Source organism: Carlito syrichta, unplaced genomic scaffold (genome assembly GCF_000164805.1).
Source record: "Carlito syrichta isolate Samal-C Ts95f unplaced genomic scaffold, Tarsius_syrichta-2.0.1 Scaffold309018, whole genome shotgun sequence".
Lineage (NCBI taxonomy): Eukaryota > Metazoa > Chordata > Mammalia > Primates > Tarsiidae > Carlito > Carlito syrichta.
In genome coordinates, this window is record NW_007253114.1 from 189,733 (window position 1) to 208,068 (window position 18,336).

An 18,336-nucleotide genomic window follows, 5' to 3' on the forward strand; every position below is an offset into this window, starting at 1 on the left:
GAGACCCTTCATTCTGGGGACTTTGCATTGTTTGTATTCCAAAGTCAATTTTCTCAGTGTCTGCTCTCCCAGGAGTCTGAGAGAGACCCATACTCTTCTTTTGGTTTTCTTCATTTCTGTAGATTTTTCTCCCTTTACCCCTTTCCCTCCCCCTCTTCAATTCTGTTTTTGAGAGAAGGTGGGGTTGCTTTTATTTCTCTTCTGCAATGACCTGTTCTTCCTTATGAGGGTCTTCTGGTTTTGTTCACTTTTCCCTCTGTTTTACAGTCTGTCTATTCAGCAGTTTGCAGTCTTGGTCCGTTCAGAGAATCTCACAAGTTCACCTATGCCGTCGCCATCTTGCCCCGTCTCCTCCTCAATTCTTTTTAATCTCTCCATTAATGTCTTGATATCTAGGTTTGTAGTTTGAGACCAGTCATTCTGGGGGCTCTTCATTGTTTGTAGTCAATTTTCTCAGTGTCTGCCCTCCAGGGGTCTGGGAGAGACCCATATTCTTCTTTTGATTTTTCTCTTATCTCTGGAGCAAAAGGAGGTACAAAAGAGGGAAATAATGGAAGAAGGGAGGGTCAATAGGATGTTAGAAAGAGAGAAGAGTGAGAGGGAAAACAGACATACATACCAACTAACAGGTGAAAAAGAGACATAAGGCCGGAGAGTAGTGGGGAAAAAAAAACACAGAAGGAAAATTCCCTAAAGAATACTGGTAGCTACACAGAGACAGACCAATAAGATCATGAAACAGATAGTGTAAGTGAGAAAGCAAACAATAGTGAGTAAAACATACAGTCAGAATGATAAAACCAAAGGTCAAAATAAGAGATCAGACTAGTTCTGTAATCTTTCCTTAGTGGCTAAAGTCACTTGAGCTGTGATCTCCAGCCTCTCCCCTTTGTTTTTTTCAGCAATGTGATATTTAAGGCAGGATGACAAAAGATTTAAAAGGACCATTTCACAGTGACAGAGGGACCACTCCCACAGGAAGACATCAGAATCCTAAACTTCTCTGCCAGTGACACATCTTCAGTGTATATGAAGCCAAACATGTCTGTGGTAGCCTCTCTTTTTGGGGGAAGGGTGTTGTAGTCTCTCTCAGTCACCCAGGCTGGAGTGCAGTGGCATGATCCCAGCTCACTGCAGCCTCGACCTCCTGGGCCGGGTGATCCTCCCACCTCAGTCTCCCATGTAGCTGGGACTACAGGTGTGTGCCACCATGCCTGGCTAATTTTTTTGTATTATTATTTTTCGTAGAGAGGAAGTATCACCATGTTGCCCAGGCTGGTCTCAAACTCCTGAGCTCAAGGAATCCTCCCATCTTGGCCTCCAAAAGTGTTGGGATGGCAGGCATGAGCTGTGCACCCAGCCTCTCCCTTCTCCTTATCCCAAAGCTTTGCTCTGAGATTTTAGTTACCCATGGTCAACCATGGTCCAACAACAGGTGAAATGTTTTTTGAAAGAGACCACATTCATATAACTTTTATTACAGTATGTTTCTAATTTTTCTAATTTTTTATTGCTAATCTCTTACTGTGCCTAATTTTTTTAATTGTTAATTTTAAAGATATAGGGTACCATTTAGGATTAGGTATACAAATGGTCATTGTCCAGGTAAACTTTGGGCCTCACTTTGGTCCCCACTTTACCTGGTTTGAGGTCAGGGTCCCTTATTTATGAAGTAAGGCCCTCTTCCCTCCCCTGGCAGTTTCCCACCACTGCCAATCCATTTCTTATATATTATGGTAAATGTTCAGGGTCTTCTTATGAGTGAGAACATGTGATACTCAGTTCTATGTTTCTGTGATAGATCACTCAGTATCATAGACTCTAATCCGTCCAAATTGCTATGAAGTTCATAACTTTGTCCTTCTTTATGGCTGTGTTATAGTCCATTGTGTATATGTACCACATTTTTTTTATCCAGTCCTCTTTTCATGAGCAGCATGGTTGGTTCCATGTTCTTGCTACTGTGAACAATGCTGCGATAAACAAACGTGTGCAGGTATTATTTTTATAGAGTGATTTGAGTTCTTTTGGGTATATTCCCATTATGGACATTGCAGGGTCAGATGGAAGGTCAATTTTTTAGATCTTTTAAGAATCACCACACTGTTTTCCACAGAGGCTGTACTAGTTTACACTCCCATCAACAGTGTAGAAGTGTTCCTTTTTTGCCACATCCTCTCCAGCATATGTTGTTTTTTGAGTTATTGATGATGGCCATCCTGACTGGAGTTAAGTGGTATCTCAGTGTGGTTTTGATTTGCATTTCTTTGACTAGTGAGGCTGAGCATTTTTTCATGTATCTGTTGGATGCTCATATGTCTTCTTTTGAGAAGTGTCTATTCATATCTTTTATTCACTTTTTAATAGGGCTGTTTGCTCTTTTCTTTTTGGCATGTTTGCATTCCTTATAGATCCTAGATGTTAACCCTTTGTCAGATATACAGTTGGCAAATATTTTTTTCCTAGTCTGTGACCTGTCTCCCTGCTCTCTTGATGGTTTTTTGACTTTGCAAGAGCTTTTAAGTTTAATGGGGTCCCATTTGTCTATCTTATCTCTTATGGCATGGGTACTTGGGGTTTTGATCAGCAATTAGTTTCCAGTTCCAAGTTCCATAAGGGTGTCTCCTGCATTTTCTAAGATTTTTATAGTTTGAGGTTTTATGTTTAGGTCTTTGATCCATTTCGAGTTGATTCTTGTGTATGGTGATAGATAGGGATCCTGTTTCAATCTTCTGCATGTGGTCAGCCATTTTTCCCAGCATCATTAACTGAATAGGTTCTCCTGTCCCCAGTGGTTGTTGGTGGAGGCTTTGTTGAAGATGTGTTGGTTGAGAAATTGAGGTTTTGCTTCCAGAATCTCTATCCTCTTCTATTGGTCTTTATGCCTGTTCTTGTGCTAATACCTGGCTGTTTTGATTATTGTAGTTTGCAAAGTTTAAAGTCTGAAAGCGTGATACCTCCCACTTTGTTTCTTTTGCTTAGGATTGTTTTGGCTATTTGTGGTCATTTATGTTTCCATATGTATTTCTGTATTGTCATTTCCAGGTCTGAGAAGAATGATGCTGGTAATTTAATGGGTATTGCGTTAAACCTGTAGATTGCCTTGGATAAGATGGATATCTTAACAATGTTGATTCTTCCAGTCCATGAGCGTGGAATATTTTTCCAGTTGTTTGTGTCATCTTTGATTTCTTTGAGCAGTATTTTGTAGTTCTCGCTGTGAAGGTCTTTCACTTCTCTGGTTAGGAAGATGGCAGGGTATTTCTTTTTTTGTGATTATTATGAATGGGATTGTGTTTTTTATTTGTTTCTCTGCCTGTCTGCTGTTGGTGTATAGGAATGCAACTGTAGTATGTATGTATTTAAGAAAACAGTGTATAGATATGACTTTGTACTATCCACAGTTTCAGAACTTCACCAGGGGTATCGAAACACATCGCCTGAGGATAAGGGAGGACCACTATATGCAAAAACAGACAAATCCACAAATGAGATGTGGGATGTTAATTCACCTCTCCCAATAGATAGCTGATACAGCAAGTCATCAATGCTTTTATCAGCAAGAACAAAGGAAATAGGTAAACTACACACTTTAAAAACAAACAGGCCCAGCCCGGTAGCTCACACCTGTGATTTCAACACTTTGGGAGGCCAGGGTGGGAGGTTGGCTTCAGTCCAGGAGTTCAAGACCAGCCTGGGAAACATATCAGAGTATGTGTGTATAGCTGACATATACATATGTGTGTGTATTTGTATATATTTCTACCTTGGTGTTTGGCCTGTGAGTTTATGTTATTGAACACCTTCTTCAGCACATCATTAAACAGCAACACTGTCTCCTTCCCTAACATTGCTAGGATGGGGATCTAGGTAGTTTTCTTCCCCCTGAACTGAGCTGGTGGGAGAATGAGACTCACACTGTGTAGCCACTGCAGCTTAAAGGGGCTCATGGTGTCCTCATCATCCTTCCTGCTATGTAGACCTTGTCATAGCATGGGACAAGCTCCTGTTTTTGTATGTTTCAGCCCTTCTACCTAACTTGAAGCCAGAGGACTCGAATTCCAGAGAAACACAAATGAATTTGAAGGAAGAAGAATCTGGTATGTGCCACATCCTAACAGACCCTGGTAGAAAATGGGCTATCAACCAGGCACAGTGGCTCATGCTTGTTATCCCTACACTTTGGGAGACTGAGGTGGGAGGATTGCTTGAACCCAGGAGTTCAAGACCATCCTGGGCAACATGGCAAGACCTCATCTCTCCAAAAAGTAATCAAAATATTAATCAGGAATGGTGGTGCATGCCTGTAGTCCTAGCTACTCCAGAGGCTGAGGCAGGAGGATCACCTGAGCCCAAGAGGTAGAGGCTGCCATGAGCTATGATTGTGCCACAGCACTCCAGCCTGGGTGACAGAGTGAGACCCTGACTCAAAAACTTAAATAAAATTAAAAGTAAAAGGAAAGAAAATGGGCTTCAGACTGGGGTGAGCAGTTCAACTCCTAAGGCAAGAGAAATTATAAGTTAGTATGTCCAGTCATGCATCTACCAAAGGGTAATTCTGGACTCACCTAACTAAGGAATTCACCCTCTATTCCAGCTGGATGCAGGGGCTCACACAACCTCATCGAGGTGTTACTTCTTCCTTCTTAATAACCCTTTCTTCTTCTGTTGGCTTCCTCGAGCCTCCTCCTTTGCTCTGGACCCCCAGCTGCTCTAAGCCTGGGTCATACCTGCTTTGCACTACCAACAGAAAAAGAGCACTTGTTTTCTATACTTCCAGCATGCATTCTGAAATGGACTCCACTGAATGAATGAAGATCATGAGCTCATTAGTAGATAAGATGCTCTGGTTGGTGAGGAGGAGTAGCTTGTGGACTCAGGAGAGAGCTTGGTTGGGCCCCATCACAGTCCAACTTGATGATGGGGAGTGGAAGGAGCAGTTTCCCAAAGAAGATTGTGATGCCATTGCCAGCCTGGGAATGGTCAGTAGGCAGGCAAAGGCAGCCGATATCTTCATGAATTCCTCCTTCCTTCACTATCCAGGGTCATCCAAATTAGGGTTCTAGGAAGAAGCCAAATTGTATTCATGTGAGAACAGTCTTTCTCAGTCAGATTGTATATAGAAATTAGGAGCTGGTCTCGATGGCTCAGCCTGTAATCTCGTGCCTTGGGAGGCTGAGGTGAGTGAATTGCCTGAGCCCACGAGTTTAAGACCTGCCTGGGCAACTTGGCGAGACCTCATCTCTACAATAAATCAAAAACTAGCTGGGCATGGTAGCGTGTGCCTGTAGTTCCAGTTACTTGGAAGGCTGAGGTGGAAGGATTGCCAGAGCCCAGCAGGTCGAGGCTGCGGTGGCCGGGAGTGGCCACTGCACTCCAGTCTGGGCAACAGAGTGAGACTCCAACTCAAAAAAAAGAAAGTAATTAGGTCAGAAGGAACTAAGGGCCAAAGGAAAGCTGTTTAATCTGTCACGAAATCATACGGGAATAGAATGTAAGATTGTCTGTTCTAGCCCTGGTTTAAGTCAGTTTCACTCCTTCAACAAATCCTTGTGAGCCTGTTGTTTTAAAAACTCTAGGAATCAGATCAGTCAATCCTACTCTGATTCTAGAGATGACGAGATTGAGGTTTAGAGAGTCTGTAACTGGCTCAAGATCATAAAGCTAATAAGTAGATCTCAGACTCCTAGAAAGCTTCCCTCTACCTTTCAACCAGGGATACGGTGAGAACCAGACATCATCTCTATCTTCACGAAGTTTATGGTTGAGGGAAGCACAAGGGAGAAAAAGAGAATCACACACTGGGATGAGGGTTTATGACAGAGGTTGTTAACTGTCTACCCAAAGAATTCTACCTTTTTGTTCTAAAATTGGAAAATACAGTTTATTTAGAAAGCAAATTAGGGAGAGAGGGGGAGGGAAGAGATTTGCTTCCCCAGGGTAGGGAAAGAGGTCAAATCTTAGGAAAACATGGCAGCCATAGCTCAAAGAGCCACATGGCCAGACTGGAGCCTAACAAAAACAATGACCTCTACCTTTTTTTATGCTACCAGAACCCAATTTTACATAGAGATGAGATGTGCCCTGCCACATGGTAAATACCTACTTTCCTTGAAGTTGGAGTTATTATGGGACATGTCAATAATGCTCTAAGCTATGAGATGTAAGTAGAAGTCTCCTGGGTGTGTCTGTTTATATTGATGAAAACAGACATGGGTCCTCAGCATGACCCTTCTCCCAATAATTTCAAATTCGAATGCAGATAAAGCTACAGCAGTGGTCTCCTACCTGTGGGGGCGAGAATACAAAGAAAAGGCTGAGAGAATTGTGGTGCTACTACTGCCCATGGAACTGTGGAGCCACCAAACCAATTTCTATAGCGTTCGTTACATCCACCATATTTCTTTAGTAAAACACAGTCCTTGTTTTGTTGAAGCCACTTCAAATTGACTTTCTTGCTCATTGCTGTTTCTTAATTGATACAGCAACATCAGGGGAGGTATCTAATAGAGTCAAATATGTTATGAGGCTTAATGTAGGCATCAAGCTAGTTTTCTTATTGTTCTATCAGTTCTTACCAATAACTGATGTTGCACCCTGTATTTCTCCCTTCTCACAAATCTAGATAAAATGAGGAAGTACAAATCAGATGTGATTAAAAAGTATTTCAATGTCTGGGACAATACCACTTGGCCTGGGAACCACAGGGACTTCTTGTTCCAAAATGTATACAGACATGAGATGTACCTACCATGTCTATTTCTACCCAAAAGACCTCATGGTAGGCAGCCCAAGACCGTGGTCATACAGGGAGTTCCTGGGATTGGAAAAACAACCCTGGCCAAAAGAGTGATGTTAGAGTGGGCGAGAAATAGGTTCTACCCACACAAGTTCCGGTTCGCTTTCTATTTCCATTGCCAAGAAGTGAACCAACCGGTGGAGCAGAGCTTCTCGGAGCTGATTGCGCACAAGTGGCCAGGATTGCAGGATCTTGTGTCAGAGATCATGTCCAAACCAGACCAACTTCTGCTCCTCTTTGATGGTTTTGAGGAACTCACATCCACCCTGGTCGGAAGACTGGATGATCTGAGTGAAGACTACAACCGGAAGTTGCCTGGGTCTATTCTACTGTGCAGCCTACTAAGCAAAAGAATGCTGCCCGAGGCCACACTGCTGGTCATGATAAGATTTACCTCTTGGCAGACGTGTATGCCCTTGCTGAAATACCCCTCCCTCGTCACCCTGACAGGGTTTAATAAGATGGAAAAAGTCAAGTACTTCAAGGTGTTTTTTGGGAACACAAGGGAAGGGGACGTTGCCTTGAGTTTTGCCATGGAAAACACAATTCTTTTCTCCATGTGTCGAATCCCTGTGGTCTGCTGGATGGTTTGCTCTTGCCTGAAAGAGCAAATGAAGAGAAGAAAAAGTCTGGCAGAGGCGTGTCCAAATGCCACAGCTGTGTTCACCCAATATCTTTCTAGCTTGTTCTCAAGCACCGAGAACATTTCCAACAAGATCCACCAAGAGCAACTGGAAGGTCTGTGTCACCTGGCTGCAGAAGGCATGTGGCGTAAAAAATGGGTGTTTGTTAAGAAAGACCTTGGGAAAGCCAAGATGGATGAGGCTGGGCTCGCCATTTTTGCCAGTATGAATATTCTTCGAAGGCTTCAAGGGGATGAAGACCGCTACGCCTTTGTGCTCTTGATTTTCCAGGAGTTTTTTGCTGCCTTGTTTTACATCCTCTGTTTCCCACAAAGACTCAAGAATTTCCACGTGTTGGACCGTATGAGTATCCAGCACCTGGTGGCAAGTCCTGGAGGAAACAAGAACTATCTTGCTCACATGGGACTTTTCTTATTTGGCCTTTTCAATGAGGCGTGCATGTTCATTGTGGAGCAGTCATTCAGATGCAGGGTGTCCTTGGGCAACAAGAAGAAACTGTTGAAAGTGGTGCCCCTACTGTATGAATATAACCCACCCTCTCCATGCTGTGGGGTCCCACAGCTGTTTTACTATCTGCATGAGGCCCAGGGGGATGCCTTTGTAAGTGAGGCCCTGCACGGTTATCACCAAGCTACTCTGAGAATTAACAAGAATAGAGACATGCAAGTGGCTGCTTATTGCCTGAAGCACTGTCAGCATTTGCAGCAGATGGAACTGACGGTCACCCTGAACTTCACGAAGGTGGAGAAGCTTGACCCCGGTTTCCATTTTGACTCTGAGTAAGTACTTTCTCTCTCCTTTGGCTAACTGCCTTACCCAGGGACTTTACCTACAATCTCCTGGACATTGAGGGAACAACATTCTTGCCTTAAGGACAAGGTTTGTGAACATCTAAAGCTTTCTCATCTCTTCCTTACTCTAGTTTGCCCGATACTCAGACAAACATGTATCCAGGGTGATCAACTATCCCAGTTTGCCTAGCATTGAGATTTCTCAGACACGAAATTTTTTATTTTACTACCAGGGCTGAGGATGGTCCTGGGATGCAAGCCTTTGAGGATTAAACCTGGGAGAATCTCGGGCAAACCATGATAAGTCGTTCACCCTTCTTATGTCTGTGTTGCATGCCCATATAAATGGGACTTGCCTCATGGGTCACACTTACCTTTGTGAATCATAAGCCTTTTTGTCTCTAGGGAAGTGTTGTCTTATAGAACTTCATGGGATGATGGAAATGTCCTGTCTCTGTCCTGTCCAATATGGGAACCACTCATACATGCAACTGTTGAACACTTGGAATGTGACTAGTGTGACTGAGGGACTGAAGTTTTAAATCGTACTCATTTTAATCAACCCAAATTGAAATTGCCGTGTGTGGCCAGCAGCTCCTAAATTGGACAACACACCTCTTGGGGGTCTTTCTTTCCATATAAAAACTATCTTTCTTCATCTTGGATTCAAGGAGACAGTAACTTATAGCTACACAACCTCATCAAGTGACATCTCCCTCTTTCTTGTCAAGCAACTTAAAGAAATTTCGATTTGCTGTACCTTTGTTATCACCTGCTGTCATCTGTGGAAGAGGGTATTCCAGTGCTATGGCTGAGACCTTGAGTTTTCCACCTCTTTCAATCACTAGAGATTTGGACAGTCATCTAATTTCCAGGGTCTCTGCTTCTTCATGAGTAAAATGAGAATTTAAAAAATAGTACAGTCAGGGGCGGTGGCTCAAGTCTGTAATCCCAGCACTTAGGGAGGCCAAGGCAAGAGGATTGCCTGACCCTATGGGTTTGAGACCAGCCCGGAAAACTTGGTGAGACCTCATCTCTACAATAAATCAAAAATTAGCCAAGCATGGTAGTGCATGCTTGTAGTTCTGCCTACTTGGAAGGCTGAGGTGGAAGGATCACCAGAGTCTGGTGGGTCGAGGCTGGAGTGGCCATGAGCATGCCATTGCACTCCAGCCTGGGCAATGGAGTGAGACTGACTCAACAATAAAAGGGTATACATCTTGTAAGGCTGTTTATAAGGGTTGTTCAAGGTAAAATGTCTGAGACATTGAACAAGTCCTGGCCTCAGCTGGCACTCAGTAGACACAGGCTATTATTATGAAAACAATTCTTATCCCCATCACTCAGCTGAAACTCAGATCTTCATTTTGTCAAAGACAATGGGTTTATTTTTGTTCTCCTAAGAAGAGGTAAATAACACTGACTATTTGTTTTTCTTGTGTGGCCAAGTATTTATGTGAGTGACTTCTCAATCTGATACCATAGTGCACTGAAGATCAGATGTAGGTTGTAACTTGTCCAAGATCACACAGCTGCTGGAAGCTAAGGTGAACTAAAGTTGACCCCAATGGCTGTGATTTTTAAAGTGGGTAACCCTTGGGGTCCCCTCCCACTGTGGAAGTTTTTCTATCCTCCCAATAAATCCTACTTTCTAAAAAAATTAATAGATAAGACAACTAGTTTGACCCCTGGAGTTGGGGGAAGAAAGGGAGACACCATCATTTCTGCTGCATAACTGAAATACCTTTCTGAGTTCTTAACTGTGAAAAGAAGCCACAGTCTCTTCCAGACACGTGTTTTTCCATAAAGCACTGCCTAAGTCCTCTGCATACTGACATGTAAGTCTAATGTTCATAGACTTGTCTAATGTAGGAGGGGGACCCAAGAAACCTGGAACTTATTTGTAACATGCAACGTGCAGGGCTCCAACCATCCCTGTGAGTTTCTCTGGAGCAGGGGGAAGCAGACGATAGTCTGAAGGCCCAAGTCAGCTTGCTGCTTGATTTGGTAAAGCATTCTCCACTGGCATCCAGTTACGCTTGTTTGTTACGTATTGTCTCTGATGATGACCCCATTGCAGTGGCAGAGCGGAGGCATTGTCACAAAATGCTAAACTACAAAGCCAAATATATTTTCTATCTGACCAATTACAGAAGAAGTGTGCCAACCCCTGCTGTGGGGTATATTTTTTTAAAAGAAGTGACTGCATCACAAAATACACATCCCATCTTTGAATTTAGCACCATCAGTGTCACCAAGTTACTTTCCAAGGAAACTTGGTATTACTTGGGTAGAATGAGTTGTATTCACTCAGGTATTAGATGACCACACAGGGCCATGATGTTCCATGTCTGCTTTCCACTGACCTGGGTCATTCTAATGTGCCACACAATATCTCATGCAATGGGCCCTCCAATCCCTGAGACTGTTTGCTAAGGAAGGAGAAGGGGCTACAGAGCTTGAAGTTCCACTTGGTGTTGCCTGTTGGTCTTCCCACTAGGACCTCAAAAGTCTAATCACCATGCCTTGCCATGAGGATGAATAATCTTGAAACCTAATATTAGTAGAAGTCTTGAGAGATGACGTGTTTCTTTCACATTGGTTAGTTCATTGACAATTTTTTGTGGAAGTTCTTGGAGGGCGTCAATATCATTCCTATGTGTTTGCTTTCCTCGATATTTGAGGGGTGTGAAAATGTATGGTTTTATCTTATGGTGCTTAAATTTTAAACAAAAATGACATTCTGGTATAAATATTCTGAAATCTTCTCTTTTCACATAATAGGTCTTAGGAATCTTTTAATGTCTGTGTATCCCATCTTCAATGAAGCATTGTTCTAAAAATAGGTGGGTTAGAAATAATTAAAGCATTTCTCCCTCGATTTACTTCTGGGTTGTTTATTTATTTTGTTTTATTATTATTATTATTATTTTTGAGTAAGAGTCTCACTCTTTCATTCAGGCTGGAGTACAGTGCACATGCTCACGGCCACCGCAGAATCAACCCACTGGACTCAGGCGATCCTTCCGCCTCAGGCTTCCAAGTAACGGAACCACAGGCTCATGCCACCATGCCCAGCTAATTTTTTAAATTTATTATAGAGAGGAGATCTCGCCATGTTGCCCAGGCTGGTGTTGAACCCCTGGACTCAAGCAGTCCTCACTTCCGCCTCCCAAAGTCCTGGGATGGCAGGCATGAGCCACCACACCTGGCTTGCTTTTGGATTGTTTTCAACGATTTCTTTAATGAAAACTACAACAAAAATCTTCACATGGGTATCATGTCAGCTTCTCTGAGAGGACTGTATGGGTGGGAATACAAGACAAAGCAGGTCCTTCCACCTCTAAGTGACATCACATGTGCATCTGGCTCCAGATTTTTCTTCAACTCACCATACCAAAAAGATTCATTCTTCTCTCACTCTGATCCTACAACAGGGGACCCAAAAAACCCAGAATTATCTTTTGGAGGGTAGGCCCCTTTTGGTCCAGGCTTCCCTCACCAGGTAAGTGTTTGAGGAATCTACATCCATGGACCAGTTAGCGTTGTTGTGAGAGGCTGTGCTCAGTTTCTGGGAAAATTTTTTTGGCGATTCTTTCAGTGCGTTTGCCCTTTCATAATGGGTGATTTACGAGCACACCTGCCCACACAACTCTGGGCGTTCAGCAGTTTTGGACCAAAAACAGCATGACCCCCCCATAACCTACCTTCCCTATTAACCTAATCTCACCCCCAAATGATTTTTTTTTGTTTCTCTGATGAAAAACAAAAGTCCTCAAAGGGAAATGTTTTGCCAGTGTGGAAGTGGTGAAACAAAAAACAGCAGAAGCACTAAACGACATCAAAACTAACAAGTCAAAAACTGTTTGAGCAGTGGGAAAGCCATCTTGATAGGTATATTGCATCAAATGGAGAGTACTTTGAAGGTGACTGAAGTTTAAACATATAAGAATAAATACACAATTTTTTATCAATAAATTCCAGGTTTGGGGGGTTTCCCCCTCGTATATAGGGTTCTTGCTTTTTGATAAAAATTGTATGTACACAGAGCAAGATATAAATCAATCTTTGTCCCCACATAAATCCCAACTAACTAACAAAGCAATTCCTGTTCTTCCTAAGTCAAAGAAAATTATGAATTTGTTAACTGAGTCCTTGAATCTTCCTGGAATGAAAGGATAAATCTTGTGATGGTTTTTCTAGGTGTGTGTGGCTTTTTGTTTTTTTGGTTGGGGGGGGAGTTGTTGTTGTTTTTTTGAGTTGAAGTCTCACTCCATTACCCAGGCTGAAGTGCAGTGGCATGCTCATGGCCACCACAGCCTCGACCTGTTGGACTCTGACAATCCTTCTGCCTCAGCCTTCCAAACAGCCAGAACTACAGGTGCATGCTACCATGTCTAATTTTTGATTTACTGTAGAGACAAGTACTCACCAAGTAGCCTGGGCTGGTCTCAAACCCATGGGCTCAGGCAATCCACTCACCTCAGCCTCCCAAAGGGCTGGGATAACAGGTTGAGCCACCAAGTCTGGCCTTTTTTTTTTTTTTTTAAGTAAACGTGTCCTAGAGTCATCAAGGGATCTATGGACCCAACCAGGGTAGGGTTTACTGTTTACTCAAATTTAATCTTTAATGATAAGGCATTTTCTCTTTTCTACCTTGCATGCAGAGCACAAGAGAGTGAAAAGCTTTATCACTGGTGGCAGGACTTATGCTCTGTGTTCACAACAAATGAGAACCTGGAAGTCCTGCTTGTGACCAACAGTATTTTGGAGGACCGTTCAGTGAAAGTTCTTGCTGGTGCACTGAAGCATCCTTGGTGTAAACTACAAAAGCTACTGTGAGTATAAAATGAACCCTGGTTGGAAGGAGCTCCATGAAAACAGCCTGCTTTCCATCCTGTTTCTTCATTTCCTCTCTCCTCTCACACTAGACTTCTAGAAGGTACCCATGTCCCATCTTGAAAGGAAGGTCCAGGGTGACTTTTACTGCATGGGAAGAGTGAGACATGAGCTGCTTGGTAGCCAGGCACAGTGGCTTGTGCCTGTCATCCCAGCACTTTGGGAGGTTGAGGCAAGAGGATTGTCTGAGTCCAGGGGTTGGAGACCATCCTGGAAAACATTGTGAGAACTCATCTCTACAATAAATCAAAAAATTAGCAGGACATGGTGGTGCACACCTGTGGGTCCAACTACTTGAAAGGTTGAAGCAGGAGGATTGCCTAAGCCCAGGTTGTCAAGGCTGTGGTGAGCTGTGATCATGCCACCGCACTCCAGCCTGAACCACAGAGTAAGACTCTGACTCAAGAAACAAACAAACAAACAAACAAAAAAGACATACTTGCTGAGCTAGACCACAAATTCCAGAACCAGACCACCGGCCCATCACCTGCCTTGATAGTCACTGGCTCTGTGTCCTTTAGAGAGTGATTTGTACAATGGACGATGGAGGGATTTCTGACATCGTCACCCAAATGTGCCTCAGTGTGTCTACCCACAAAATGATCATAGTGATAGGAAGACTAAATGCAGTCATGTCTGTCATCTCAGCACTCTAGGAGGCCAAGGCAGGAGGGTCGCTTAAGCCCAAGAGTTCAAGACCAGCCTGGGTAACGTAGTGAAACCTCATCTCTACAAAAAAATGCAAAGGTTAACTAGGTGTGGAGGTATGCACCTGTAGTGTTTGCTACTCAGGAAGCTGAGGCAGAATGATCGCCTGAGCCCAGCAGGTTGAAGCTGTGGTGAGCTATGATCATGCCACTATATGCCAGCCTGGGTGACAGAGTGAGACCCTGTCTTTTAAAAAAATGCAGTTGTGCATGCGAAGTCCATAGAACCATGCCTAAAACAATGTAGAAGCTTCCTAATCCCAGCATGCAGTTGTGGCTAGTGGGTGGATGCCGTCTTGCAGAAGCCGCATGTGAAGCAAGCACGTTCTGTGGTTTACTTCTGTATTCCTTTGAAGTCGGCACTGTTTTCTCAGTTCTTTTTTTTAATTTTTAATTTTAAAGATGTGTGGTATTCAGGGTTAGATATACAAATGTTCATTATGCAGGTGCCACTGTTGATGAGGTGTGCCCCTTCCTCCCCTGGCAGTTTTCCTCAACTTCGAAACCCACCCTCCTCCCCTGGCACTTTCCCACTACTGCCAATCCCTTTCTTATAGTATTATGATAGTTGTTCAATGTCCGCTTATGCATAAGAACACGTGACACTCGGTTCTTTGTTTCTGTGACAGATCACTCAGTATGATAGACTCTAAATCCATCCAAGTTTCTGCGAAGTTCCTAATTTTGTGCTTTATGGCTGCATAATATTCCATCATGCATGGAATATTATGCATGAGGACCACAGTTTTTTTTATCCAGTCCTCTTTCAATGGGCAGTTTGGAAATTCCTAAAAGATCTCAGTTCTTTTTCTTTTCTTTTTTTTTGAGTTGGAGTTTCACTCCTTTGCCCAGGCTGGAGTACAGTGGCACACATGCTCACAGCCACCCAAGCATTGACCTGCTGGGCTCTGGTGATCCTTCCACCTCAGCCTTCCAAGTAGCTGGAAATACAGGCATGTGCTACCACACTCAGCTAATTGTTTTTAATTGTAGAGATGAGGTCTCACCATGTTGCCTGGGCCAGTCTCGAACCTGCATGCTCAGGCAATCCTCTCACCTTGTGACAGACCTCCCAAAGTGCTGGGATGACAGGCTTAAGTCACCCCACCCCGCAAGATCTCAGTTGTTTAACAGTGGGAGCAGAAGAAGTTGAGTGGCTTGTCTGAGACCCTGCAGCTGGCAAGCGTTAGGGAAAGCCCTCCTCCTCAGACCACCCAGAGCTGGGCTTCATTACCACCACACTGGGCTTCCCTAGCATACTACCATGAGCAGGTCCCTGCATGAGACAGGCTTTCCCAACCAAGGTGTGTTGAAGCTGGGTGGGTGAGGATGAGATTCACATGGGAGAAAAGAGAGCATTCTTTTTGTTCATTTTTTTGATTCGAGGTCTCACTCTGTTGCCTGGGCTGGAGTGCAGTAGCGCAATCCCGGCCACCACAGCCTCGACCTGCTGGGCTCACATGATCCTCCTGCCTCGGCCTCCCATGTAGCTGGAATGACAGGTGCCTGCCACCACATTTGGCTAATATTTTACTTTTTTTGTAGAGAAAGAGTCTTTCTATGAGGGCAAGGTGAAAGAATTGCTTGAGCACAGGAGTTCAAGACCAGCCTGAACAGTATAGCACGACCTTGTCTTCACCAATGAATCAAAAAACTAACTGGGTGTGGTAGCATGCACCTGCAGTCTCAGCTACTTGGGAGGCTGAGGCAGAAGGATCACCTGAACCCAGGAGATTGAGGTTGTGATGAGCCATGATTGTGCCACTGCATGCCAGCCTGGGTGACAGAGTAAGAACCTGACTAAAAAAAAAAAAACCCAAAAATCATATTAACCACCTTGATGATGGTGAGTGTTTCACAAATGTACGCATGTGTCCAAACTCATCAAATTGTGTACATTAAGTAGGTACAGTTTTGATATACTTTAATAAAACCTTTTTATTTTAAAAACTATGTAACTGAGAGTAAAAGAGGCCATTCACCAGCAAGCACAAACATTGGATATGCAGGGCAAAACTGAATTTTAGAAAAGAAGCATGATTTTAGGGGGGTCCTGATGGAAAATGCAGGGAACAGTAGACCTCCAAATCCTCCTGGTGTAAGATGAGATCCCCTTTGCTTTAGGGAAGACTTCTTAGATTCTTGGGCACCTCCCACATCCAACCTAATTTCAATTCTGTTCATTGTTAATTCTGATTTACTATTTCTTCGCCATAGGACATGTGTAAACATGCATTTGTGTTAGTCTTTTTTTTTTTTTTTGAGTTGGAGTCTCACTCTGTCGCCCAGACTGGAGTGCAGTGGCCGCTCCCGGCCACCGCAACCTCGAACTGATGGGCTCTGGCGATCCTTCCGCCTCAGCCTTCCAAGTAGCCGGAATTACAGGCGCGTGCTACCACGCCCAGCTAATTTTTTGATTTATTGTAGAGATGAAGTCTCGCTGCCCAGGTGGGTCTCAAACCCGCGGGCTCAGGAAATCCACTCACCTCAGCCTCCCAAAGGCGCGGCTAGTCTTTTTTTCTTAAGTCAGGATCTCATTCTGTCACCCAGGCTAAGGTATAGGGGCACAAATCACGGCTCACCACAGCCTCTGACTCCTAGGCTTAGTGATCCTCCCTCCTCAGCCTCCCAAGTAGCTGACACTACAGTTGTGCACCCCCATGCCCAGCTCATTTTTTGATATTTTGTAGAGACAAGATCTCACTGTGTTACCCAGGCTGGTCTCAAACCCTTGGGTTCAAGCAATCCCCCCTCCTTGGCCTCTCAACGTGCTGGGATGGCAGGTGTGAGCCACCACACCCAACCTGTGTCAGCCTTTAATGCCTGCCCTGCATGTGCTTGTAAACTCCCTGAGGTTGTGGCTGTGCCTGGGTCATGAGCTGCTGCGGTTTCTGGGAGCCCAAGGTGTGAGGGCACAGAGTCCTGTGACCAGAGATGGACCCTGTTGTCATCAGACGCATCTTCTCTGTCCAGAATCAAGCATGTGAATTGTGCCATGCTGAACAAAGACTTAGTCCATGTTTTGGTGGAGAGCCAGCATCTGCGATACTTGGAAATACGACTCACCGAAGTGGAGCACACAACCGTGACACTTCTGAGCAGAGCCTTGCAGTCCCCCCAGTGCCAGCTGCAGTGTCTGAGGTGAGAGTTGAGATGGGGATGAGGTGGAGCCCTGGCACCCCGAGGGTCTTTTCAGAGGTGGTGGTGACATGCTCTGTCTACCTGTCTCATTTTCCTTGATATACTGTTTGTGTCGTTCAACTGTGAAATTGCAATTTGACAATGTTCTCCAAGGGGGTGACCCCCAGAAAGCCCCCAGAAATATCTTTCAGAGGGTGGGTCCCTTGTAGTCCAGGCTTTCCCTGCTAGTGTTAGAAGATCACCATTGGCATCAGCCTACTAGCTAGTGTTGTTGTGAGAGGCTGTGTTTCGCTTCAGTGAATTTTTTTTTGAGTTGGAGTCTCACTCCATCGCCCAGAATGGAGGGCAGTGGTACACTCATGGCCACCCCAGCGTTGACCTGCTAAGCTCCAGCAATCCTTCCACCTCAGCTTTACAAGTTGGAAACACAGATGCCCGCCACCACACTGACTTGTTTTGGGATTTATTGTAGAGACGAGGACTCACCAAGTTGCCCAGACTGGGCTCCAACCCTTGGGCTCAGGCAATCCTCTTGCCTTGGCCTCCCAAAGTGCTGGGATGACAGACTGAGCCACTGTGCCTAACCCAGTGATTTTTTTTTTAGATTCTTTCAGTGTGTCTGCCCATTTCATGATGGGTGATTTATGAGCACACCTGCCCACCCCACACTGAGTGTTCAGCAGTTTTGGACCAAAACCAACAAGACCCCTTTGCCCCATGCTCCCTATTCACCAGATCCCACCCCAAGTGACTTTTTGTCTTCTTGGTGAAAAAAGTCCTCAAAGGGAAATGTTTTGCTGACATGGAGGAAGTGAAACAAAAAATGGCAGAAAGCACTTAAAGGCACCAAAATGGACACGTTCAAAAACTGTTTTGAGCTGTGGAAAAAGCATCTTGATGGGTATATCGCATAAACAGAGGGTACTTTGAAGGTGACTAAAGTTTAAACATGTAAAACTAAATACTGGCTGGGCTCAGTGGCTCAGTCTGTCATCCTAGCACTGTGGGAGGTCAAGGCAAGTGGATTGCCTCAGCCTGTGGGTTCGAGACCAGCCCGGGTAACTTGGTGGGACCTACTACAATAATTCAAAAATTAGCTGGGTGCAGTAGTGCATGCCTATAGTTCCAGCTACTTGGAAGACTGGGGTGGAAGGATCTCCTGAACCCAGCAGGTCAACGCTGGGGTGGCCGTGAGTGTGTGCCTCTGTACTCCAGCCTGGGGGACAGAGTGAGATTCTAACTCAAAAAAAAAAAAAAAAGAAGAAGAAATACACAATTTTTTATAAACAAATTTCTGGGTTTGGAGGAGTCCCCCTCCCATAGATCTGTCTATGTAGGGAAACCTGAGTCCCCGT

At 44.3% G+C, this 18,336-nt stretch overlaps 1 protein-coding gene across 1 annotated transcript in view; it reads left to right on the forward strand.

The window, feature by feature from the left end:
• NLRP8 (NLR family pyrin domain containing 8) overlaps window positions 1–18,336 on the forward strand; it is a 39,042-nt gene that overhangs the window by 6,275 nt on the left and 14,431 nt on the right. The window contains exons 2-5 of the mRNA XM_008066599.1: window positions 4,026–4,100; window positions 6,626–8,222; window positions 12,902–13,072; window positions 16,814–16,981. Coding sequence (XP_008064790.1) covers window positions 4,026–4,100; window positions 6,626–8,222; window positions 12,902–13,072; window positions 16,814–16,981 — 2,011 coding nt within the window. The remainder of the gene's footprint in view (window positions 1–4,025; window positions 4,101–6,625; window positions 8,223–12,901; window positions 13,073–16,813; window positions 16,982–18,336) is intronic.